This window comes from Mya arenaria, chromosome 13 (genome assembly GCF_026914265.1).
Source record: "Mya arenaria isolate MELC-2E11 chromosome 13, ASM2691426v1".
Lineage (NCBI taxonomy): Eukaryota > Metazoa > Mollusca > Bivalvia > Myida > Myidae > Mya > Mya arenaria.
In genome coordinates, this window is record NC_069134.1 from 16,429,617 (window position 1) to 16,456,887 (window position 27,271).

The following is a 27,271-nucleotide window of genomic DNA, read 5'->3' on the forward strand; positions in this document are numbered from 1 at the left end:
CAATGTATCCAGGTAATGATTCACTTCCACTCATTGGCCCATGACTTCTATCTTCGCTGTATCCATGTAATGATTCATATCCACTCATTTGCCCATGACTTCTACATTTGCTGTATCCAGGTAATGATTCACATCCACTCATTTGCCCATGACTTCTACATTCGCTGTATCCAGGTAATGATTCACTTCCACTTATTTGCCCATGACTTCCACAGTCAATGTATCCAGGTAATGCTTCACTTTCACTCATTTACCCCTGACTTCCATATTCAATGTATCCAGGTAATGATTCACTTCCACTTATTTGCCCATGACTTCCACAGTCAATGTATCCAGGTAATGCTTCACTTCCACTCATTTACACATGACTTTCATATTCACTGTATCCAGGTAAGGATTCATATCCACTTATTTGCCAGTGGCTTCCACCTTCAATGTATTCAGGTAATGATTCACTTCCACTCATTTACCCATGACTTCCACATTCAGTGTATCCAGGTAATGGTTCACTTCCACTCATTTACCCATGATTTCCACATTCAGTGTATCCAGGTAATGATTCATATCCACTTATTTGCCCATGACTTCCCCCTTCAATGTATCCAGGTAATGATTCATATCCACTTACTTGCCAGTGGCCTCCACCTTCAATGCATCCAGGTAATGATTCACTTCCACTCATTTACCCATGACTTCCACATTCAATGTATCCAGGCAATGATTCACATCCACTCATTTGCCCATGCCTTTCATATTCAATGTATCCAGGTTCGCTTCCACTCATTTGCCCATGACTTCCACATTCAATGTATCCAGGTAATGATTCACTTCCACTCATTTACCAATGACTTCCACATTCAATATTTCCAGGTAATGATTCACTTCCACTCATTTGCCCATGCCTTCCACATTCAATATATCCAGGTAATGATCCATATCCACTCATTTGCCCATGCCTTCCATATTCAATGTATCCAGGTAATGATTCATATCCACTCATTTGCCCATGCCTTTCATATTCAATGTGTCCAGGTAATGAATCACTTCCACTCATTTGCCCATGACTTCTACCTTTGCTGTATCCAGGTAATGATTCACATCCACTCACTTGCCCATGACTTATACCTTCGCTGTATCCAGGTAATGATTCACTTCCACTCATTCACCCATGACTTCCACATTCAATGTTTCCAGGTAATGATTCATATCCACTTATTTGCCAATGACTTCCATATTCAATGTATCCATGTAATGATTCATATCCACTTATTTGCCAGTGGCTTCCACCTTCAATGTATTCAGGTAATGATTCACTTCCACTCATTTACCCATGACTTCCACATTTGGTGTATCCAGGTAATGATTCATATCTACTCATTTGCCCATGCCTTCCATATTCAATGTATCCAGGTAATGATTCATATCCACTCATTTGCCCATGCCTTCCACATTCAATGTATCCAGGTAATGATTCACTTCCACTCATTTACCCATCATTTCCACATTCAATGTATCCAGGTAATGATTCATATCCACTTATTTGCCCATGACTTCCCCCTTCAATGTATCCAGGTAATAATTCATATTCACTTATTTGCCAGTGGCTTCCATATTCAATGTATCAAGGTAATGATTCACTTCCACTTATTTGCCCATGACTTCCACAGGTAATGATTCACTTCCACTTATTTGCCCATGACTTCCACATTCAATGTATCCAGGTAATGATTCACTTCCACTCATTTGCCCATGACTTCCACAGTCAATATTTCCAGGTAATGATTCACTTCCACTCATTTACCCCTGACTTCCACCTTCAATGTATTCAGGTAATGATTCACTTCCACTCATTTGCCCATGACTTCCACATTCAGTGTATCCAGGTAATGATTCATATCCACTCATTTGCCCATGCCCTTCATATTCAATGTATTCAGGTAATGATTCACTTCCACTTCTTTTCCCATGATTTCCACATTCAATGTATCCAGGTAATGATTCATATCCACTCATTTACCCATGACTTCTACCTTTGCTGTATCCAGGTAATGATTCACATCCACTCATTTGCCCATGCCTTTCATATTCATTGTATCCAGGTAATGATTCACTTCCACTCATTGGCCCATGACTTCTATCTTCGCTGTATCCAGGTAATGATTCATATCCACTCATTTGCCCATGACTTCTACATTTGCTGTATCCAGGTAATGATTCACATCCACTCATTTGCCCATGACTTCTACATTCGCTGTATCCAGGTAATGATTCACATCCACTCATTTACCCCTGACTTCCACATTCAATGTATCCAGGTAATGATTCACTTCCACTTATTTGCCCATGACTTCCACAGTCAATGTATCCAGGTAATGCTTCACTTCCACTCATTTACCCCTGACTTCCATATTCAATGTATCCAGGTAATGATTCACTTCCACTTATTTGCCCATGACTTCCACAGTCAATGTATCCAGGTAATGCTTCACTTCCACTCATTTACACATGACTTTCATATTCACTGTATCCAGGTAAGGATTCATATCCACTTATTTGCCAGTGGCTTCCACCTTCAATGTATTCAGGTAATGATTCACTTCCACTCATTTACCCATGACTTTCACATTCAGTGTATCCAGGTAATGGTTCACTTCCACTCATTTACCCATGATTTCCACATTCAATGTATCCAGGTAATGATTCATATCCACTTATTTGCCAGTGGCTTCCACCTTCAATGTATCCAGGTAATGATTCACTTCCACTCATTTGCCCATGACCTCCACATTCAATGTATCCAGGTAATGATTCACTTCCACTCATTTGCCCATGACTTCCACATTCAGTTTTTCCAGGTAATGATTCATATCCATTTATTTTCCCATGACTTCCACCTTCAATGTGTCTAGGTAATGATTCACATCCACTGATTTGCCCATGCCTTCCACATTCAATGTATCCAGGTAATGATTCACTTCCACTCATTTGCCCATGACTTCCACATTCAATGTATTCAGGTAATGATTCACATCCACTGATTTGCCCATGCCTTCCACATTCAATGTATCCAGGTAATGATTCACTTCCACTCATTTACCCATGACTTCCACCTTCAATGTATCCAGGTAATGATTTACTTCCACTCATTTGCCCATGCCTTCCACATTCAATGTATTCAGGTAATGATTCACATCCACTGATTTGCCCATGCCTTCCACATTCAATGTATCCAGGTAATGATTCACTTCCACTCATTTACCCATGACTTCCACATTCAATGTATTCAGGTAATGCTTCATATCCACTTATTTACCCCTGCCTTTCATATTCAATGTATCAAGGTAATTATTCATTTCCACTCATTGGCCCATGACTTCTATCTTCGCTGTATCCAGGTAATGATTCATATCCACTCATTTGCCCATGACTTCTACATTTGCTGTATCCAGGTAATGATTCACATCCACTCATTTGCCCATGACTTCTACCTTCGCTGTATCCAGGTAATGATTCACTTCCACTTATTTGCCCATGACTTCCACAGGTAATGATTCACTTCCACTTATTTGCCCATGACTTCCACAGTCAATGTATCCAGGCAATGCTTCACTTCCACTCATTTACCCCTGACTTCCACATTCAATGTATCCAGGTTTTGATTCACTTCCACTCATATACCCATGACTTCCACCTCCAATGTATCGATCATTTTCCCATGACTTCCACAGTCAATGTATCCAGGTTCACTTCCACTCATTTACCCATGACTTCCACCTTCAATGTATCGATCATTTTCCCATGACTTCCACAGTCAATGTATCCAGGTTATGTTTTACTTCCACTCATTTACCCATGACGTCCACCTCCAATGTATCCATCATTTTCCCATGACTTCCACAGTCAATGTATCCAGGCAATGCTTCACTTCCACTCATTTTCCCATGACTTCCACATTCAATGTATCCAGGTTATGATTTACTTCCACTCATTTACCCCTGACTTCCTCCTCCAATGTATCCAGGTAATGATTCACATCGGCTCATTTGATGATTACTTCCACCTCCAATGTTTCCAGGTAATGATAACGTTCAGTATATCTCTAGGCATTTCTAACTGCATGATTATGTTCTGCAATGACTCGATAGAGCAATATTTAAGGATATTGCCTGAAGGCATTGGTCCAAGTATTGAGAATATAAGATTGTGATGCTTTCCTCTGCAGCTACATGTATCTGTGAAAAGATTCAAGGTTTTAAACATTAATTGCTTTGCTCCAGATATTATAACTTGAAACAAAAAGTTGAGCATGAAGATGATATGCAAAATAAAAAAGAAAATGTTTTAAAATATGCTCATGTCATTTAGATTATTTCTCCTGCTAATTTCAGTCCTACATCAGTGGTCATCAGGACCTGTTCAAGAAGGGCTACTACCTGTCTGGGTTGCTCAACGACTTTATCAAGGTCTACCCTTATGCTCCCAGCTTCTCCAGGAACTTCATGCAGAGAGGTGAGATATTACAACTCTACACAAAATATAGGACTTGACACTTCATGACTTGTACAATCAGATAAGGTAATAAATGATACTTTGCACTCAGGTATAAATACAAATGCTGGTGTGCAATCCCTTGAAAACGTGTGATATCTCTATATTGTAGCATGTCTACAATATTCTTACTTCGGTTGAGTGTGGGACATTTCTTGGAATTATGTTTAGCATTTGCTGATTTAAATGATGAAGACACCCTCCCAGGGCAGTACATGTCATGTGTATTTCAGAGGTGATATCGATCCCAGACCCATCCTGTTCCAGCAGTGACCTGTATGACTACATGCTGAAACATGCCGAGCTCCACTCCATGTCTGTCCTCAAAATGGTCACACCCTCAGAACTCAACTTTGTGGGTTTTATCTTTAATAATTACATGTACACTTTATGAAAATAAACTGTTATAATTAAAGGAGACACCTTCGATTGTCTAGTTCTTGTAGATGAATTTTATAATTGTCATCTTCCAGTTCTTTGTTTAATGTTGTTTAGCCAACTCAGCTTCATTTATTTTTCTTTTGCATCTATATTTTTGGACTCGGCTTGATGCCTCATAATTAAAAAGGATAACAGTCATGAAGAAATATGATGTTGGTAGTCTCGTTATCAAATGATAAAATGATAAATCAGCTTTTAATGTTTACTTTAATTCATTAGAAAATAACCATCTTTTACAGGAGCAACTATTCAAGAACCACGAGTATGCTCTAATCAGCCATGAAGCTCGGGAAGTTGACCAATCAGAAGGCAACTCCACCTCTCACAAGTCTCCACAGGCTTACAACATCGGGTTGGTGATTCTGCAGGATACGCCTGGGGGATCGAGTCATGGGGTTGGGCAATGTGGGGAGAGGCCCTCCCTTTCTCTTCAGTTCTTCATAATACTGACCAGCTCCCAGCTCATGTTTCCCCGGCAGACCCTCGACAGAGAGAGGGGATTCTTTGTTTCGAGGAACAAGTCTATGAGTATGTCATTCATTTGTTTCACTTAAAGTTTATTGATGATTTTTACAATTCTGTTATATTCTATAGAAATAATGGTGCAAAAATAAATCAAAATGCAAATTACTTTAATAAAAAAAAAAATACAAACATAACAACAGAGTCATCAAGTGATTTTCCTCTCAAGTTTTCAGAATTGTTTTAGCCACAATATAATAACTTATAATATTACATACATTTTAATTGAAAAGTATTGAACAACATTTGAATATATTTCAGATTCCCCAGTAGTTGTTGGTGATCTAAAAGCCCAGCTTGGGAAGAAATCTGCAAGCCTGAGGTCAGAGACAACCAACTACCTTGGTTGGTCCAACAAGCACCAGCCCCCCATGTATAAGCTTCTTATAGAGGAGGCTAAACAAGTCAGGTATGCATTCATGTGGTTATGTTACAAAATGTTGCTGTAAATAATACATAGAAATCCAAATACATAGTCTGGTCCAACAAGCACCAGCCCCCAATGTATAAGCTTCTTATAGAGGAGGCTAAACAAGTCAGGTATGCATTCATGTGGTTATGTTACAAACTGTTGCTGTAAATAAAACATAGAAATCCAAATACATAGTCTGGTCCAACAAGCACCAGCCACCCATGTATAAACTGCTCATAGAGGAGGCCACACAAGTCAGGTGTGCATTCATGTGTTTTAGTTGCCAAAACTTACTGTATATAAATTGTTAAACTCTAGAATAGATAAAACACATCTAATTGCGTGTTGAGTTTAATCAGAATGTGTACGATATACATGGAAACATAAACAAGGGTGTCGGTTTGCAGATGTTAGAATTGACTAGGTTTTTTTTATCATTGTATATTGTGTCAAGCATACACATAATGCGATACGCATCATTGCCATATTTTTGAAGGTCAAAGATAGAGAACATGGCTGTGGTGTCAATGGACAAGTGCCGACGAGACACACTGTGGACTAAAATGCTGGTGAACAAATCAGATGACCACAGCAAGAAGAAGACAGATGCTGATGATGTATGTGACGTATTTGGATGTTATAATCATAACTGTCTTTGATAAATAATCTTTGTTTCACTTATCCATTAATCTATTATTGTAGAGTATTTGTATTCCAGTTTTGATCAGTGCATAGATTGTATAAAACTGGTTAATATTTTGGTTTCGTCAGTGTAGGCTGTTTCGTCAGTGTAGGCTTAAATGTTTATTGACTGGTCAACAGTTATTGAATAGATACAATTTACCAATTAAATCATTTAAATGTGCAAACTAGCCTAAAGACAACCAGTGACGACTGATATTTTGAGATGACATTATAATAGTGAATCACCCATGGGTTACATTACAGGCTTTAGGAAAACTGACATACACAGAGTTTGAGGAGATGTTGGACCGCGTACACAAGATCCCACTGTACGAGATGGATGCCAGACTGGTTCCCTTCCAACAGATGTCCTCAGCCTGGTACCAACGACTCGCTACCGTCCTTAACAACCGGTACCAGGAGGACTTCAAACGAGACTTTGTCAACCCAGCCAACACCAGTGAACAGTACCATGTAAGAAATCCTGACAATTGGTTAAACCTGATTTAACGTAATAGGAATCGTTGACAGAAATTGTGCTTAGTCACTTGCTGGAAACAGGAATGTTCAGATTTTTTTCTTGAAGTACATTTGCCTGATAGGAAAAAAGCTATTGTTACTTTTAGATTAATTCCGCCTGAACTACTACTCATTGCCTAAGAGAGAAAAAATGCATATTTACCCTAAATAAATTAATTTAAACATTATATACTTTACAACAGTTCTGAAGAAAGTTTTGATTACTCATATTAAGTCACTCTAGTTGGCACAATGTTGCGTGAGAGTGTGGTCTTGTGTTGTGGAGGAAACCAGAGTACCTGTAGAAAACCCATTAATCTGGCTTGGTGACCACTAGTCCAACTCACATGCACCCAGGCTGGGAATCGAACCTGTGTCACCTTGGTGAAAAGTCAGTGCGCTAACCACTGCGTCAACTGGACAATCAGACAAGAGAAATAGAAGGAAACTTTGCATAACTTAAGTAATTTTAAGCTGATTATGACATTTACTATTCTATTACCATTCTCTTTACAGCTTATACTTAACCCAAAGTTCCTGGACCTGTTCATGTTGCTGACTATAGACCCTAATGGCTCAAAAACAGTAAGTAAAAAGAAATATTGGAAATAATTTTAGTAAATAGTATTAAAAATAAACTTGTTTGATCACAATTATGGTTGAAAGGCAATATTGATTGACTGAAAATATGTGAATTTGTAAATAATTTTTATGCATCCAAAGGTGAAAATATTAAAATTGAACCATCTGTCAGTCCATCTGTGTGTCCAGCTCCACTTTTCATGTGCTGGCTGTAACATTCTCATGTATGGACAGATTTTAAAATAACACTTAATGTATTAATTCTATGGAATGCTGCATATAAGGAGATAAAGTATAGGTGGTCGTGTCTGGGCTGTAACTTTCTCATGTATGAACAGATTTTAAAATAACTTACCACTTGTGGTTGGCATATAAAGACATTGTATGGCGTACAAGACCTGTGTTCCAACCTATAATATCAAGGTCACAGTTAGTGTCTGAATACTATGGGAGGCTGCATGTAAGGACATAGAGGACAAGATGACGTGTCACATGCAAAACTCATGTCCCTACCTCTAAGGTCAAGGTCACACTAACCAAAATCATCCACTCATTTCATTGCTTTTTTCTCTCCTTTTTAATGAACTAACATTTTTCAATGGTTTATGTCACATTCGGGCGCATTCGTCACATACTGTGACAGCTGTTGTTATTACAAACAATTTGTATGCATTATATGAATGATTACAAAGAAGGCATGAATAAAATAAATACAATATTCTTATGTTTTCAGGGCGTTTATGCAGTATTCAGGAAACCAGCTAAAGAAACTGAAAGTATCTGCCCTGGTGGGCAAAATCTACCAGAGCAAAGTGTTCAAAGCCACATGGAGCAGTTTATTAACACCTGTTGTTTCCACCTGTGGAATTCCATGTTGTGATATTTAAACACCGGAAGACACGTGGAAAAGTTCTTAACACCTGCTGTTACCACATGTGAAGTTCCATGTTATTATATTCAAACACCTGAAGACACATGGAGCTGTTCATTACGGCCTTATGTTTCCAACTGCGGAGTTCAATGTTCGTGCAGACAAGTGGAGGTTCATTAACACCAGCTGATTCCACATGTGAAGTTCAATGTTTTGTTGGCAACCACTGTACCTTCTTCCATTAGACTTCATACATACTGTGAAAAAATTGACTGACAGGGGAGACAACTATTCTTCCAATGAAATTGCATGTTACAATAAAATGCTTTTCAATAACCCTGTACTGTCAGTTGTCTCCACATGCGAGTGGTCTAAGTGGCTGGTTTAAAATTTGTAGTGATCAAGCAGACCAAGTTCAATTTGGGCTTTCACCAGAATACTTTTCTATTGTGAAACATTAGTGTCTGTGTCTGTGCACATGTGAGAGTCGAATTTCCGTAGAGGTATTGTTGCTGAACCAATGAAACTGCCTCATTAATTATTCATGATTACAAGATTTTCCTAGCCCGATCACCCACAGTACACAAGGAAGCATAGCACAGTAGTGTATAGGGGATATCTAATGATGATTTTGATAATAACCTGCATTCATTTTCAAAGGAGGTTGAAGCCTGTTCAAGTAAAGTAAGGTTAAAAGTTAATGGTAATCGTAAATCATTTTGTTTTTGCACTGAGCTTCATATTTTGATCGATCTATGCCAGCTAGAATTTTCACTGTTGATTTGCATTTTGCTTTGCTAAAGTGTCTGCTAGCTTTATTGTTCAAATTATCATGTTAAACAGTAGTTATATTCCATAACTGTTTGGGACATTATTTGTAAGCATGTACCTGCTAGTGCATTTTTAACCAGGTTTTCAACGAAAACCGGGTTATTAGAATGAGGTTGTCGTTGGGCGGGCGGACGGACGGGCGGGCGTGCGTCAAACATTGGTTTCTGTTCAATAACTTTAGTTAGCATTGATAGATATTGATGAAACTTGGTGTGTAGGTAGCTTATGGGAAGAGCTAGCTTTGGATTGCTTTTGAGGGGGGTGGGGCTAAGGTCAAGGTCACTGTTACTAAAAATAGAAAAATGGTTTCTGCCCAATAATTTTAGTTAGCATTAATAGATATTGACGAAACTTGGTTTGTAAGTTGCTTATGTGAAGAGCTAGCTTGGGATTGCTTTTGAGTGGGGAGGGGCTAAGGTCAAGGTCACTATTACTTAAAATAGGAAAATGGTCAAGGTCACTGTTACTTAAAATAGAAAAATGGTTTCTGCCGAATATCTTTAGTTAGCATTGACAGATATTGATGAAACTTGGTGTGTAGGTAGCTTATGTGAAGAGCTAGCTTGGGATTGCTTTTGAGGGGGGTGGGGCTAAGGTCAAGGTCGCCTGTTACTAAAAATAGAAAAATGGTTTCTGCCCAATAACTTTAGTTAGGATTGATAGATATTGACGAAAGTTGGTGTGTAGGTAGCTTATTGAAGAGCTAGCTTGGGATTGCTTTTGAGGGGGGTGGGGCTAAGGTCAAGGTCGCCTGTTACTAAAAATAGAAAAATGGTTTCTGCCCAATAACTTTAGTTAGGATTGATAGATATTGACGAAAGTTGGTGTGTAGGTAGCTTATGTGAAGAGCTAGCTTGGGATTGCTATTAAGGGGGAGGGGCTAAGGTCAAGGTCACTGTTACTTAAAATAGAAAAATGGTTTCTGCCCAAAAACTTTAGTTAGCATTGACCGATATTGAAGAAACTTGGTGTGTAAGTTGCTTATGTGAAGAGCTAGCTTGGGATTGCTTTTGAGTGGGGAGGGGCTATGGTCAAGGTCACTATTACTTAAAATAGAAAAATGGTCAAGGTCACTGTTACTTAAAATAGAAAAATGATTTCTGCCCAATAACTTTAGTAAGCATTGATCTATATTGATGAAACTTGGTGTGTAGGTAACTTATGTACAGAGCTAGTTTGGGATTGCTTTTGAGGGGGGTAGGGCTAAGGTCAAGGTCGCCTGTTGCTAAAAATAGAAAAATGGTTTCTGCCCAATAACATAAGTTAGCATTGATAGATATTGATGAAACTTAGTGTGTAGGTAGCTTATGTGAAGAGCTAGCTTGGAATTGCTTTTGAGTGGGGAGGGGCTAAGGTCAAGGTCACTATTACTTAAAATAGAAAAATGGTTTCTGCCCAATAACTTTAGTTGGGATTGACAGATATTGATGAAACTTGGTGTGTAGGTAGCATGTGAAGAGCTAGCTTGGGATTGCTTTTGAGTGGGGAGGGGCTACGGTCAATGTCACTGTTACTTGAAATAGAAAAAAAAAATTGCACAATAACTTTTGATAGCATTGATAGATATTGATTAAACTTGGTGTGTGGGTAGCTTATGTAAAGAGCTAGCTTGGGATTGCTTTTGAGGGGGGCGTCTCTTTTTGATAAAAGTAAAGATAAAGTCATACAACAAATTAATTGGCTATAATTTCTGATTTCCCATAACAAAAACCCGGTTTCGTCGCATTGCGGCGCTTCTAGTTTTTTATAAACTTGTGCCCCAACTTGTTGTTTGTCATCTGCAGACTTGTAATATAGTATTATTGTGATAACATGTACAGGTTCATTTTAAATCATCTTTTTATTATGAAACATGTACAAAAAGAGAGGAAAACTTGAAATATTATTCAACTGTTATTGCTATGGTTTAGAAAAATATGTTGACAGTTCCTTCATTTATATGCTGTAAGATAATTTCAAGTGTGTTGTTATATTAATTTTCCAAAGCAAATCGCTTTGCTGATGTGTTTTGTTACACAACACTGACTGTGTTGTATGTCAATATGCCATGTTTATTAGAAATAGACTTGATCTTCTACTTCATAATGTATTAGTAGAAATTAACATCATGTATGTTCAGCATTGTTAAATTTCAAATACTTTAATACTGTATTCATTTTTTATGTCATAAATCAATGTTTGCTCAACCGGTTTATCATGCTTTGGTAACTCAGTGTTACAATAATTACTGAAAAATCAGTTTTTTTTGTCTTATCTAGTCCTCTAGCGTGCTTTTGCCACACAGTAATTACTGCGTTCACTGATTTATAAACTGAGATTACGCTTGTTAATGATGTCATTTGTTATCCTTAAATAAAGGCTATATAATGATTTTGTCTCATTGAGTTTCTTGAACTGGTACCGGGGATCTTGAAATACAGATATTGTGCATGTTCATGAAAGTTTTAGAAAAGAAAACAACCCATGTGTGAAATGACGAAATCATCACAAACACATGCCAACATCGTTTGCTTTTTCTCAGTTAATTAAGAGAAATAACACGAAAGCTGCAAACCAAGTAACAACACTCTTCTGTTCTTTAATTAAAAAAGGGGCACAACTCGACAATTATTAGAGTCAAGTTGTTGTCTTTGCTACACATGTGGGTATTGCCTCTGGGAACATGTGAACCAAGCTTCATTTTAATATCTTAAACATTTTTCAGTTATGAGCAAGGTTCGAGTTTAAGAACACAGACAACACATGCTGGGCTATGACAATACATTTTATCTGAGGGCATTTCCAGTAAAACATCTAGCTCATGGGGGAAGGCAATTATTTTCTTAGTACATGTATATGGGTGGTAGTCTTTTTGTTAAATTGGACACTGAAATGATTAATTTGCTTCTGTAGGGGGGTTGTATAATTTAAAAGTGCCTTCCCAGGGGGGGGGGGTTATATGTTTGAATGGAATAGCCCTAAAAAACAGATGAGCTAAAACAGATTTTGCCAAAGTAATGGGATTCTATATGCGGGCATATGAAAATTGTTAATGCAATTTTGTGTCCCAGGTTTCATGTTTATACTATTTATTGTTGCTGAATAATGACGAAGATTGAATTTTGTGCAAGACAATAACAACAATTATATGACAATTTTTTTCATAAACAACAACGGACATACTTATACATGTATAAACTTATTTTTATATTGTGGAAATAAACAAAAATTATATAGCTTCCTATATCAAGTACGCTTATATTCTGATAAAGTCCAATTTCTGATTCTTAAGGATATTTCAATTCACTCCAAAGTGTTTGAATTAAGTTTAAGAAAATTAGGCATCAGGAATTTTTCGAACAGTTTGAGAACTTATTTAAGTCTGTCAATAACATACCAGGTATTTAAACCATTCCATATCTTAAAAGCACTTGAAATGTTCACCCTCAATATGATCTTGCAGAATACAAGTTGCCTATGTACACAGTGAAGGAGGTATGTGTTATACATAGACGATAGTGTTTGTCTTGCTCTTTAGCATTTCGACCTGTATCCAGATAATGTACATCCAAATTTAGAGCTGCCCATTTAAAGGTCAAGGTTACAAATGGAGGTGAACATATTATTAACCAGGTTATCAACAAAAATGTTTGGTATTAAGTTTTTACTCCTCATTTTTATCATATTTTTTTCCTGCCTCCTGTCTATGATAGCGTCCTATATACAGTGATTTACATTACTTAACATCTGTGTCCAATAAAACAACAACAAATTGGTACTTCAGCTTTTATTAAACATTTAGAAATACCATAGTCAATGACATCATATGCAAAACATGCTTATCACTAAATAAACTGTTAACAATATTTATGTTTCTTTCCTTTTTTACTTTGTTCAATCTCCAATCTTAAACATCTCATCAGCGCTCAACTTATCACTTCCCATTAAACACCAAGCAATGAGTCCTTATCCCAAATCCAACACATCCACTGACTGAATCAGGCATATCAAGTTCCTGTTTTTTCACCCAGAACCTTTCTCAGCTGGGCACAGCCAGCGTGTCCGCCACCTCTGACAGCCCAACCTCCTTCAGGGCAAGCCTCAGGGACTCTGCTGTGTTTTTCTCTGGGTCACTCTCCTGGAAATATTATATAGGAAACAGTAATTATGGTTTTATAATAAATACAAAGCATTAAATATTATATAAATACGATGACACTGTGATCACTGTTATGATCAATATCAAACAAACACACATAACATATTTATAATAATGTTAAAACTGGCCATAAATATTGCAAATACAATGTTTTACAATTATTTACACATCTTTTGTAAAAGATAATTATATCCAAAGATTATTTACAATATTTAAGAATTTACTTTTCTTAGTCTAAGTTTTGATCATAGAGCACAACTCCATAAAGCATCATGGTTCTCAGTATTCTGGGGTTCACATACCATCCAGATGGTGATGACCCTGTTGGCGAGATCAGCCCCGCTCCCACCCTCACTATCAAAAAACGTTATGTCCTCATCAGGGATCCTCAACTCCACCGCTACCTTCTTCCAGTCACCCCCAATCTGTGAAATAGAATAAGTAGGAAAATAAAAACAAAAATCTGCCATGGATAAAACAACTAAAATTCTTAAGTTCTAAGGTAAAAATTAACTTATAACTAATAGTAACTAATGTTCCATCATTTATAGCAATCTTGCAGTACATCATGTACCTGTAAGTCACTACTCTGAGACAAGGTCATCACTGTTACAAAATTGAGATATTGACCCATCACTTGATATCACTTTCATATGGACTCTTTTACAGGTTAAACAAAACCGTAAAATACTACAAAACATGAGCTACATGTAGATAATCCTCAGTCAAAGTTAATGCAGTACTGTGACCTTCACCTTTGACATACTGACCTGTAAATCAATAGGCATAGATATTACTAGAACAATTTACCTAACAATAATATTAAATTCTAGATCAGAGTACTCTATCTTTACCTATTGGCAAAACAACATTTGCATTTTGGTCTGCAGACACACTATCCAATGCTTATGACTGTTTTTGAAGGTGGAATTTCAAACCTCAGACAGAAAGTGAAGAAATTTGTTTTCATAAAACAAAAACAATCCCTCACCTTGTCAGCTACGCTGCGTATGATGTGTTTGTTGAGGACTATATCCCTGTGTTCAGGTTCAGGTTCAGTTTCCTCTACAGGCTGGGTGGAGTTATGTGCCTCCTCTTCACCTTCCTTAATCTCTTCTTCATCCTCCACTCCCGTCTTCATCTCCTCACTGCCCTCACGCTGTCATGAGATGAATTCATTTACAAGATCATTGCTTTACCGAGAAACTTTACAATCACCAGCAGTGTCTGTAAAACCACAGAATCCAGCTGATGTTAACACTTTTCAATTCAAGTTTAATAAATCAATTATGACACTGATGATTACACCAATGCTATGTTAAAATCCAGACTCGTTCTTAACTATCAGATGATATAAAAACAAGAACATAACATTTATCTGATGATCCCTAAATGGAATTCCTATATAAGTATCCAAATGAACTACTTACATTTGGATTCAGATTCAAGTAATTCTGTTAATATTAAATGAGTAAATTAAGTTCCTATAAAAAGTTGCCTTTACTTTTAAACATAGATATGCAATACACATTAAGATATTTTTTGGTAAAAATGCCACAAGATTTTGCATAGAGGGCATACAATTTATCATTTTCTACTTTTAATCACAGAAGGAAAGAAACTGCCTCAATTGGCAAAAAGTAAAATACCACATTACAGTTACCTCATGTGTATCCACCTTTTCATGATACATTAAAATCAGAAACTATCTAAAAACAAATCTTTGAATTAAACCATTTCTACCCTACCGGCATCTGTTTGGCAAGTTTTCCAAGCATGGCATTGAGGTAGACCTTCAACTCTAGGGCCGGGGTTGCTGAGTTTGTGAAGAACAGAGGTGATCTGCGAGCCAACAGCCGTAATGCCTTCCACTGGAATGTCTGGTCATTTGTCGACCTGAAATGGTAGGTTTGTCTTACTCATTTGTTTCGTTACCATTAATATACATATAATATGATTTTTATAATATTCTAATCACTTAGTTGGAAGACATGTACCAAACTGCATGCGGATAAAAACAAGTTTGTTTCAGAACCCTAATACCATGAAGTTGAACTTTGAAGTGACTATGAAGACACTGCTCTCACCTGTACTCCTCCTCCACCAAGTTTACTGGGTCATTCTGTTCTATGGCCTCCTGGAAAAACTCCTCCAGTGTTGGCAGGAACATCCTATCATAGAAAAGAAAGGGGAAAAGTAAAGCAATAGCTACTTAGTTTGTTTTCTTTGAGAGTCTTACATTTAATGGCTCCTGACCTATCATTGTAAGCCACATGTTGCATATCCATTCTCACCAGTCCTCACACTAGAACTGTGAGTGTTTCACCAGTCCTCACACTAGAACTGTTGAGTGCTTCACGATTACTCACACTAGAACTGTTGAGTGTCTTACCTGTCCTCACACTAGAACTGTGTAGTGCCTCACCAGTCTTCACGGCAGAATTGTTGAGTGTACATTCTAACTAATTCTTAGGTAATTCAAGTGCTCACACTAGAACTGTTGAGTGTTTCACCATTACTCACACTAGAACTGTTGTGTGCCTTACCTGTCCACATACTAAAATTGTTGAGTGCTTAACCTATATTCACACAAATACTGCAAAAAGCCTTGCCTCCCCTCACACAAAAGAGGTTGAGTGCATCACCAGTCCTCAAACTAGGCTTCACCTCTCTTTAAACTAGAACCGTCAATTGCCTCACCTGTCCTCACACTAAAACTGTGGAAAGCTTCACCTGTCCTCACACTTAAATAAATGTCAAGTGCCTCACCTGTCCTCCCAATAGAATGGTTGAGAACCTCATTAGTGCCTAAATGGTCGTCACACTAGAACTGTCAAGCCTCAGCTGTCCTTACACTAGAACTGTCAGGGGCTTCACCTGTCCTAACACTATGTTTTAAGTACCTCACCTTTCCTCACACTATTATTGTCGAGTGCCTAACCTGCCTTCAGCCTTGCAGACCTCCATGTTGCTCCATGTCTCCCTACGCATGCATTACTTCATCTGTCCTCAATTGGTTTAAAACATTCTTACTCATAACTGTCATTGCCTCACCTGTCCTCTGCCTTGCATGCCTCCATGTTGCTAGGGTGAAGGTTCCACAGTTTGGTCAGCTCAGGGTTGCCCATCTTCACCACCTTCCCGCCCGTGATCTGCAGGTCATCACCCACCCGACGACGCTTTGGCCTAAAGAGTAACAAAGTGCATGTACATCAAAACCCTTTTTCATGAATTGAAAACAACAATAACACAACGTTAAGATTGAAGGGGTACCATGCTTTGGATTCATGACATCGATGTATGATGTCAATGTCATTCAGTAGTTTGTTAGTTGAGACATGTTAACTAACCCAAAAAAATAAATTAACATTATCATGGCTATGAAATGGCGGTGTTACACAGGCTCTTTCTGTTTACGTTTGTTCTGAATGCTTGTGAGTATTAATGTTTTCTTTGCAGAATCTCAATTGTTTGAGTGCTGAATGAAATGAAGAAGAGCCAGCACCTCATTTCGTCTAACATCTGTTGATTGCTCTACGTAATAAAAGGGCAGTCATTGCTTGTTTTTAGGGAAAATGACTATCATATTCTTGAATGGAAGTCTTGAACCATTCATTACCACATTTTTAACAAAGCTGTCAATTTTATTTTAATTTTGTAACGAAAAATTAGGGGTGAGTATTTTTATCCTGTTGCTTGAAGCGCATTGCCACAAAGGCCAATATAAATTAATTGCTAGATTTTCATCCACATCTTTTTTAAATAGGGGCGGAGGGTTAACATTTCATTTGTTATATTTCATAGATGACTGTTTCACTATTGAATATGTATGTGTTATGCTCTTTCTTTTTGCATAAGGAACAAATACATGTTTTTCTAGATGAACCATGAACAAAATTGTAACAATTCTCCTTTTTTACATGTGAATGATATACATTGACACTGTCAAAATGAATACACGCGGTTGGGGGACAGTACTGAAATGATACACAAATACAGAGTTCAACATTTTATTCGAGTCCTTAAAATTCAAGGGGCAGCGGAACAAAGACGGGATAGGTGAGGTTAAAAGTCGAGCAATTTATTTATAAATGTCTTAACAAACACTGCATAAATTAAATGTATTTCACACAAATGACTGTCATCATTTGTCATATTTGGTGATTCAGTTTGATATTCACATGTTAAAATCTATGTCAAATAATATTAAATCTCCTAAAAACCTCTCACACACCCATGAAAAAATCTTGATTTTTGTTTTGTTTTTGTTTTTAAAGTTACGGGTAATATGGAAATATAACTTAAATTTTGTAATTGATGAATAGCATTTCACATACATATTAGGGAAGGTAACACTTTACATTTTCTTAAAATGTATGACACTTGTAACTAATAATTTTTTGTTTTGAAGTATGGCACACCTGAGACAAAATTAGAGATCTTACTGCGCTTGAGCAAGCACAACTACATTTTGACAAAAGAATATATATATATATATATATATATATATATATATATATATATATATATATATATATATATATATATATATATATATATATATATAGTTACCCAGTATCAGTATCATTTCTTGAGAAAAAGTAGGACATGATTGTAAGCTAGAGGGAATGTGGAATATTAAATAACAGTTTTTAGGACAAAACATTTAAAGCCTATACACATTTATATTCCATGTTATATTTTATTGGCATATTTTAAATATAAAATAATTAATTAAACTTTGCGACTTTTACTTTCTCTTTGGTGCATCAGGATTTACATATCTATTTTCACTTTGTCTCATTTGGGTTTGATGCAGTTAATTCTTACATTGATTTTCATCGAAATGATTGGCTGTTCATTCTTGCTAATGAAATTTCCTGGGTAAATTGTTACGCGGTTTTCGTCATTCGATCTTAGTTGTCGTGACAGTCAGTTGACTTTAGAAATTTTTTTACACTCAAAATCTAAATTTTGTCTTTCAAGAAGCATGGGAGGTCAAAGCTAATTCAGTTTATTTAATTACAGGATGGTATGCCCGTATCACCTGCGAGATTTTTTTGAGTCCCCCTCCTCTGGTTTCTTCTCAAAGTCTGGACACCCGTCATTCTTCCATTGGTTCCAGTGTTCCTCCCTCTCCAGCATGTGTTCTACAGTGCGGGCAAACTTCTCCCCGTCCGGCGGTGTTTCCCGGATCAGCTGGTAGATTGCCTCTGTCTGGGCCTTCATCCATCCACTCTGATCATCCGTAAGACTCTGGGCTGGCCTGGAGAATAGCGTGGAAATAAAGCTTATAAATATTTTCATAAGATTATTCTCATATCTCTGTCTGTAACAGATATTGAATGAATGTAAATATTTGAATGAATGTAAATATTTGTATAGCGCATTATAAAACAAGTCTCTAAGCGCTGCACACGCGAATTAAAAGGTTAAAAAGTCCACATCATTTCACTGATACGCCAATTTAAATAGGTGAGTTTTTAAAGCCTTTTTGAAAACTGTCAGGGAGTCAATGTGTTTAATTTCTACTGGCAGGCTGTTCCAAAGATTGGCTGCACATTTATCAAATCTCCTTTCACCATATGTTTTAGTTTTTGTACGTGGAACATTCAGTAGCTTAGCATATTAAAACAGCTCATTTTAAAGATATTGAACAGTGTTCTATTTGAAGCATCCACCAAAACCTTACAATACTAGTTGGCTTTCAATAATATGACAAGCATGGCACCTAATATTACAATTTGGAGTGGTTATTTTTATGAATAAATGAATTCTGAGAAAAGGGATGCATTAACAAATGTAGAATTCTTCTGACAAGAAGAGTTTCCCCAACAGTACATTGTTTCTGAGTCTGAATAAATTTCAAAACTTCACATAGACAGAATAATACTAACGTCTTGAACTTGACAGAGGCTCTCAGATACTGGAAAATGATGAGGAACTGTAGAAGAACATAGCGCCGGAAATTACTGTCATTTAACTGTAGGTCCAGCAACTGAAAATACCATAAACATGTACTAGTTATAAACTGGTAAATGGTAAATAAAATCTTGTAATGCATATATTATTATTCATGAAAAGGCCTTAGTAGAGATTTATTAAGAAAATTCTCACCATGGGTCTGATCCAATGCTTTACATGGTAAATATAGGTAGAAAAACAAGACAGACGTCTTAATCATCTTCCCCAATAAACAACATAGGTATTTGTCCTAGGTCTGTATTTCATTACCATCTTAAGATTTTTTAAATATTATATCTTAAGTGTAAAAAAACTACATCTTTAGATATTTCAGTGTGAGAAAGCTTTATATGCTTTAAAATGGTGTTTTCAAATAATAAGCAAAACACTTTCTACCGGTGGAATAAAACAGCTTAGAATATTGTTGAATTTAAGATAAAATGCTTCTGTTATATGGCCAAAGGTGTACATTACAGCAGGTATTTAAACTATGTCATGTGGCAAGAAGTGGCGAGACAATGAGGATCCAAGGTTTATGAAACCTACTTTTTCACTGGTTAAATATTTGGCAAAGAAGCTGTCCGGTTCTAATGTCCCCATTCTCAGACTTGGAGTTTTCTTGGAGGATTTGAGATCATCAAGCTTGGAGCTTGAAAATGCTGCAAATACAGCCTCTGCATTCTGAAAGTAAGAAAAATACAACTGACTCATTGTACAATTGTGAAAAAAGGTCTAACAACATTTGAAATATCCCAGTCATTGGCATAATGTTACAAAAGAATGTAGCATAATGCTAGGGCCTAATAAACAACAGCCCAGTACCTGTAGGAAACCCTCTCGCACAGCTTGGTGAACACAAACCACACCAGGGCTCATGTCAGGAATTGAACCTACAACTCATAGGTGAGTTGCCAGCTCTCTAACCACTACACTAACTGGACATAGATAAGTCAAGCTTTGTCATGAAATGTATTGTATCATTTTGTATCTCACTTTATACTCTTTGAGGGCATATTATAAACGAAAGTATCTTGCAATCAAATTTTCAACTTTTATACTTGTTCGTGTTGAACTACATATGAAACAAAACATTTGATTTGAAATATTAGTCACAAGTTATTTTTTCATATTATTTCTTACACTTGTTTAGTATTCAATTGAATTTCATGGTCTAACAAGAATTTTATGGACACTCGTTAATTTGATTTCCCTTTAGTTTAAGAAACATGTAAATATAAAACAAATCCAATACAGCCTAAAGTGGTACATACTGAAACAAAGACGGACCAGAACTTCTTCTCATAGCACTGGCTGGGTTTCCTGAAGTAATCTTGTAGTGACCAGAACTTCCTATACAGGTTGTAGTCTATAGGCACTTCTCTGTGAAGACAATCAAATAAGTGATACGCAACTTAGAAACATTGCAAATACCAGTAGCACTTTTTGTTAAAACAAAGTACAGGTGTGATGAAGACAGTGATGTCGAAAGATCAAAATTAAGAGTTTAATCAACAATCTCAAATCCTTAGATATTTAAGGGCTTGATATGTTAATAATTGAGGCTATGTAAAACTTTAATCTTTAACAGGCAGGAGAAGCTCTGATGTTTCTGTTCACATACTTGGGTTTGTCTGCCTCTCCATCCTCCACCTCCATAGACTCAGTCTTCACATCACCCTCACCCTCCTTCTGTAATATGGAGGAGTATTCAAAATATAATTTGTCCAATTATGTCCAGTTTTAGAGGGAATTTCGACATTAGGACCATCATAATAACTTCAACCTGTAAATCATGCATTGTAAAGATACAGTAACTAGAAATTATTGAGCTTGAAGTTTTAAATCAATCAAAGAGCAATCACCACTTAACACTTAATATCGGAGCTCTGAACTTACATGTATCTGTCTATTGCAGTATAATAACAAGTATTCCAACAACATTTTCTAGCCTACCTTTTCAGGGCTATTTGATTGCTCTGACTTGGCCTGATTATACAAGGTCACATTCTCTATGTTAAACTGGCTCATGAGATTCAGCGCTACAAATAAAATATTTAAATTTAGAGCCAAGAAATGCAAAAGTTTAAATAAATGCAAAAGTTCAAATTATATAAATCTGTCTGAAAGGGATTTAAAATTTACCAGCTGTTTCTTTTGTCTAAATGAATGCCACTTTCAGTACATTGAAAGGCTCTTGTTGTCAATGAGATGTTGATATTCAAGGTTTGTAGTTGTGATGTACAACAAAGCGCCACCGAGCAAATGCCATCGCTCCTCTCTTGTTTTTTCCCAGTACAACAAGAGGCATAACTCAACAATAAATAATACTAGAGCTAGGAGCAATGCTGTACATGTGCGTATCGTCTTTGTCAATGTTTAATTTGAATATCTTAAAAATGTTTTGTTATGGTTTAGTATTTGCATGACAATGCCATCGCTGCTGATGTTGAAACCAAGGCTATCAAAATACCACGACTTTTGTTTTTTCAAAACACAGACACACTTAAAGTGTAATTTCACCTGATTTTTCAGCCAGTGGGAACAAGCGTGACAGGAAGAGCTGTATACGGCCACAGAACACTGTGTTCTGGGACTTGGACAGCCGACGCAGCAAGTCTGAAACAGAGAACAACACTTGTGTAAGTGACTCTACTTATTCTTTTATCATAAAAGTATGGCAGAAACATTATAAAGCCCACATAACACATTTATATGAACCCAGGGTTAACAAAATGAACATGAAGTATACATATACATAAACACAATAAAAAAAGATGTCTGTTCAATTAATCATGAGGTAAAAAAATTATTATTTGAAATATGAACAACGTAAACATGTCTCTAAGAATACATTTACAATGTCAGTGCGAGACAAATGTAAGATAACATAGAAATAGGAGTTACATCCAACTTGAGCAAAGACTTTAAAACATTTCTGCAAAGTTAACACGTCAGGTAGGGTTTTAGCCAGGTTTTAAAAAGGACAGGTGCTTCAGAAGAGGGGTGTGTCACTAAGGGACTAAATGGCAAATTTGTTCAGGTTATATAGAACATTATGAATTTGACAAAATAAAATGATTTGTGTATAACTGAAGTAACATTAGGTTTAAACAGCCAAATATGTAAAGTTTGTATGTAATTATTATCTTACTACAAGTTATAATAAGAACAAAAGAAGTATTTGACAGTCTAAGCTTTTAATTTTATAAAGACAAATGGGTGCATGCTAATCTCCATGAGGGCAGATGGGTGTTTCCAAAAAAGGACAGGTTGCACCATTTCATAACTTTTTCACTAAAACCCTACTTCAGGAAACTTACCATTGCACATTCGTAACAGAAAGTTCTTCCCAGTAACATAAAATGCAGACTGAAACAAAAACATAGTTTACGTAAATATAACTTGATAATAAGTACTATAAATGTATGATTTCATTTTAATAGTATAATAAAATTGACTAAAAAGGCTTATTCAAGTATTGGTCCATTTTAATGCAGTTTCTTAATTCTTAGCCAACAACAACAACTTGCAGCAGAATCGTCACATACCGACTTCCATACGCGGACTTTATCCTCGACAAGGTTAAACAACACCTCACACTGGTCCAGGGGCATCACATCAAACGCGTCTGTGAGCAGCAGAAAAGGCACTGAGGTGGAGATCAGATCTGAAACATGCATAACTAAGAATTATTTTGAGCACTTGAGAGCTTATTCCACAATTTGGGACTTGTCAAACAAATTTCTCTGAAAAGTATGCATATAATGCCAGCGTCAAGGTTGCCATTTTAATGAAATCATACTTAAACTCGAAGTACAAAGTTTTGTTTCATTGTAAAAGTGCTATTTCAGATTTTTGTGGCTTAAATGTGACAAAAAGCAGGTTTTACCATTTTTTACACACTAACTGTTGTTTTCCCCTATCAAAAATATGCACTTTTGTACCATAGAGATCAATCTGTGTTTGGGCATCTATTATAACAACTTCTAGTAAGTTTGTTTCATATCCATATACCACAAGCTGAATACCACTCGATCGACTAAATGTGACTACTTAGTATAACTTTCTTATCTTTTAAGCAAATTACATGCACATGTGTGAATCTTAGTTTGTATGCATTTCATACTACAATATTCCAGTTTCATATGCCGAAGTATGCACACAATAATCCAATTATTTATGATTGACAAGAAATTAATAAATAAAGCATAAAACAAGAGAATAGGCCTATGTTGGTACCTGACTGAGCTGCCTCTATGGACTGGCAGATAAAGTTCTTGTACACCTCACAACCATCACTTAGCACCTGAAGTGGAGCAAAAAAATATCCTACTTCACATCTGTACATCATTATTTTATACAAGTTAATCATACAAACTTTAAGACCAATGAAGTTTTGAAGAACACAGTAGCAAAAACAACCAGTGCTTTTTTATTTCTTGCTAGTATTAAATCATTTCTTACATGTAGTCATATTGTATGTATTTCAATATTCCAAATATTCATAACATTCTAATCATTTGATTTTATTTGTTTGCTTACACAGAGCTCATGAAGAACATCTCTGAACGCCTGGTCTGCGGCCACTCTTTTCTCACTTTCACTTTAAAAAACAATTATTATACTTTTAACTTATCTATAAGCTAATCCAAATGCATTAAATTTGTAAAATACAGAAGTCATGAACATTGTTACAACATAGGTTTTATCAAACCTGTTAAAAAATGCTATAAAATAGCCGGGTTTTACATTAGACATTTTAATACAAACATTTTTATAACAAACAAAACAAAATTGCAGGACAACAAACAAACCTTTTTCTATATAAAGTCTTGTTTCCCTCATAATTAAAAAATGTTATAGATGATTAGTCTGCTTTAAATGCTTATAATGCTCAATAAACTTTTTGTGGAACTGGAATAAAATCATGTTCATTTGTACAATTCTTATTTCAAATCGAACGGCAATATATTTTGTACCTAGCTGCAAAATCCTGGATGAATTCTTTGTAAGGGTCCAGTGAGTTTTCTTCTGCCACACTATGAACTACTTGCTACAAGAATGATAAAATTGCCAGTTTATAAATCAAAACCTTCATTTCTGGGGGTAGAAATAATATAGCGATTGTATAATTAATACATGTACAAACCTTCTGCTTGGATGAAATCAAACTTTGTTATCATTTACTTTATTAACAGTGGTCAAGGCCAGCATGGTTGTTTAGGGTAAGTAACTTGTTCGTAAGGAACAAGAGGTAAAGAAATAAAACATGTCACAGGAGCCTTCAGAATAGGATAAAACTTAGGTAAACTCTTAATGAAGTTGGTAAAACGGAACACATTCCACTGTTAAAATATCATCATTGCTTTTGAAGGTGCATATGTAGATTTTTCTAATACCATTTAGTAATAGAGAAAGAAATTCAATCAATATAAGAATTCAATTGGTTATCACAGTCATTTAGTAATTTTTGAGGGCCCGGGAACATGTGTAACAGCAAACTGTTTTTATACATGCCCAGGGATAATTCTAGCAGGGATTTTTGCTATTTTTCGCATAAAATCCCATTGAAAATACAAACATGCAAGATATTCACACGCTCACTTGCAGCTTGTGCCTTTTTCGCTTTTGTTTTTATCAAATTACAGCGTTGTCTGTTGTTGTTCATTAAATTTCGGTGTCAATGTCTTCTACAGTTTGGTTTGCCTGTGCCTTATCGATTTTTTTTCACTGATATTGTCTAGATTCTTCTAAAAGAGTTTTTGTAAGCCAGATTAGTTTTGTTTACTTCGATCTGCACTATAGCTGTTTGGTTCCCCACTTGCAGTTTATGAGCTGCATTGCAACAGGTATACGAAACAAATCATTTTGCTTACATTTTGTAAATGTTCACCCTATTGAGTGCATAGCATAAGGCTGAATTTGATCAAGAAAAACAACAATTTCTACGCTAGCTAAAAGATAGAAAGTCCTTGACAATAAAAAAAAATGCAAATCATGATCAGCATACAGGCATTAAACAATTAAAGAATATGTCTTTGAAGTCTTAAAACTATAAAAGAAATGAAAAACAGCCATTCATCGTTTAATACAGAATTTTATCCGAAACTTAAACTATGGTCCAAATACTGTAATTATTTTCGGATAGCCAGTTACAATTCAGTGGAGAGTTTAATGTAATACAGCTATGCAAGACATAAATGAAACCACGAAGGTTTAGGATATTAAAACAATTAAGAAAACAACACGGATTACACTTACATTAAACGTTTTTCGAGCTTCGCAAAAATCGAAGATCGCCGGAGTCGCCATTTCTTTTTCACGAATTAATATACCGCACTCGGTTGTAGGTCAGAGACTACTAAATACATTTCCTATCTTTTTCATAGAACTTTAGGAAAAAGTTGCCAAATCTGGTAGAGGAGTTCAAACAATGTGGTGAAAATGTAAACAATAAAAAGATGATCCAGCATTTCTTTCACAACCTTTACTATCTTTCTTGCAGCTTGACGCTCAAATGTCTAGGTCCTCAGTAGGGGTTTGACATTAATGGAAGATAGCCTGTTCAGCTTGTTTTCAAAATCGCAAACCACTTAGTTTTAAAACTTGCACTCCAAATGATTTGGCACACTTTTTCGGAACAAATAAAAATCCATAAAAAGTGCATTTTACTAACCATGTTCGAATCCCATTAATAAAAAGAAATAATGAAAGGTTACAATGAGTAGGCACGTCCGAAATGGTGTAATTTGCCCTGTAAAACTTCAATCATCATTATCCAACCGGAGTAGATATATTCATACTATGTATGTGTGACATCTTTAATAATATACTCAAAATAGAGTAAATCAAGTTCAAATGTATAAATTAAAGAACTATGTTCCAGATGATTTTATTAGTCCAACTTATGTCTTTGGTTAATGGCCGGAACGTCACCGAGGTCGTCCCAGTAGTGGAACAGTCTCACTATGGGGCCCTGACGGAGACTATCTTGGAGGACCGCGGCATCACTTGGACCGTAATAGATGGCGGTAGTCAGCGGGGATCAAAGGTCCTCATTTCCAGTTTGGGCTACGCTTACGGAGTCAAGGTAAGAAGCAATGGTCAGATGTCAGTGTATCTTAATGAATACTAATGATATGTGTTTTGTATTGTGTTTGCTAAAAAAGACAAAGTTAATATTAATTATTATATTTCAGACAATGGTCAGATGTCAGTGTATCTTAATTATTATATGGCTGATATATCTTTCCTGTGTCCAAGTTCGTCTATTAATGTAGCCATGCACCTTTCTTTGGTCAAGGTCGATATTCCAGTTTTCGAAAATGGAAATCTGCTTCGTTTTGAGATATACATGTACCCTCTAACTTGCAGATTACACCAAATTCGAACGTACAGATTGTACATTGAGAAACTTTTATCGTCAAGTTTTTTTTTGGTCTGAAATAATCTTTCAACCAGATATCGCACATTGTTAATTGCAGATTCCTTTTCAAAATCACCAAATTTGAATTTGACGTCAGGAAACTCATTCCTCCACTTACTCATCAAGTATTTGGCGTCATCTTCTAACGTTTCCAGATGACCAATGAATGTGTAGGGAATTGCGCATGCGTCGCAATGCTCACTCATCGGTTGAAAATGGCCGTTGATTGGTTTGTTATCATTAAAACGTTTTATAATATATTGCACAAACTCCCGAAAAGTGATATCGTATGTGTATTTGAAATCCTTGCTACCATTTCGTACAGTCATTGCC

At 36.2% G+C, this 27,271-nt stretch overlaps 2 protein-coding genes across 6 annotated transcripts in view; one reads left to right on the top strand and one right to left on the bottom strand.

Annotated features, from left to right (window-relative positions):
• LOC128212924 (KICSTOR complex protein SZT2-like) overlaps positions 1 to 11,780 on the top strand; it is a 96,750-nt gene extending 84,970 nt beyond the window's left edge. For all 5 annotated transcript variants that reach the window (XM_052918323.1, XM_052918327.1, XM_052918326.1 and 2 more), the window contains 8 exons: positions 4,389 to 4,509; positions 4,782 to 4,903; positions 5,229 to 5,517; positions 5,773 to 5,920; positions 6,420 to 6,540; positions 6,872 to 7,081; positions 7,643 to 7,711; positions 8,442 to 11,780. In XM_052918323.1, the coding sequence (XP_052774283.1) occupies positions 4,389 to 4,509; positions 4,782 to 4,903; positions 5,229 to 5,517; positions 5,773 to 5,920; positions 6,420 to 6,540; positions 6,872 to 7,081; positions 7,643 to 7,711; positions 8,442 to 8,588 (1,227 nt within the window). In that variant the 3' untranslated portion in view covers positions 8,589 to 11,780. The remainder of the gene's footprint in view (positions 1 to 4,388; positions 4,510 to 4,781; positions 4,904 to 5,228; positions 5,518 to 5,772; positions 5,921 to 6,419; positions 6,541 to 6,871; positions 7,082 to 7,642; positions 7,712 to 8,441) is intronic.
• A 1,381-nt stretch (positions 11,781 to 13,161) lies between these two features.
• On the bottom strand, positions 13,162 to 25,829 carry LOC128212925 (THO complex subunit 1-like). The gene is made up of 19 exons (XM_052918329.1): positions 25,774 to 25,829; positions 24,492 to 24,565; positions 24,055 to 24,115; positions 23,752 to 23,818; positions 23,061 to 23,179; positions 22,833 to 22,881; positions 22,033 to 22,128; positions 21,466 to 21,551; positions 21,134 to 21,201; positions 20,784 to 20,892; positions 20,059 to 20,193; positions 19,446 to 19,546; positions 18,596 to 18,814; positions 16,603 to 16,734; positions 15,636 to 15,719; positions 15,297 to 15,444; positions 14,540 to 14,707; positions 13,851 to 13,973; positions 13,162 to 13,527 (listed from the first exon to the last, which is right to left on the bottom strand). The coding sequence occupies exons 1-19, from the start codon at positions 25,822 to 25,824 to the stop codon at positions 13,429 to 13,431; spliced, it is 1,989 nt and encodes a 662-aa protein (XP_052774289.1). The 5' UTR covers positions 25,825 to 25,829; the 3' UTR covers positions 13,162 to 13,428.
• Between the last annotated feature and the right edge of the window lie 1,442 nt (positions 25,830 to 27,271).

Excerpts from the sequence above, each read along its gene's own strand:
- LOC128212925 (XM_052918329.1), bottom strand. The coding sequence starts at position 25,824 with ATGGCGACTCCGGCGATCTTCGATTTTTGCGAAGCTCGAAAAACGTTT. Across the intron at positions 15,445-15,635 it reads TTGGTGGAGGAGGAGTACAG|GTCGACAAATGACCAGACAT; the intron begins GTGAGAGCAGTG and ends CTACCATTTCAG. Across the intron at positions 14,708-15,296 it reads AACTTGCCAAACAGATGCCG|CGTGAGGGCAGTGAGGAGAT; the intron begins GTAGGGTAGAAA and ends ATCTCATGACAG.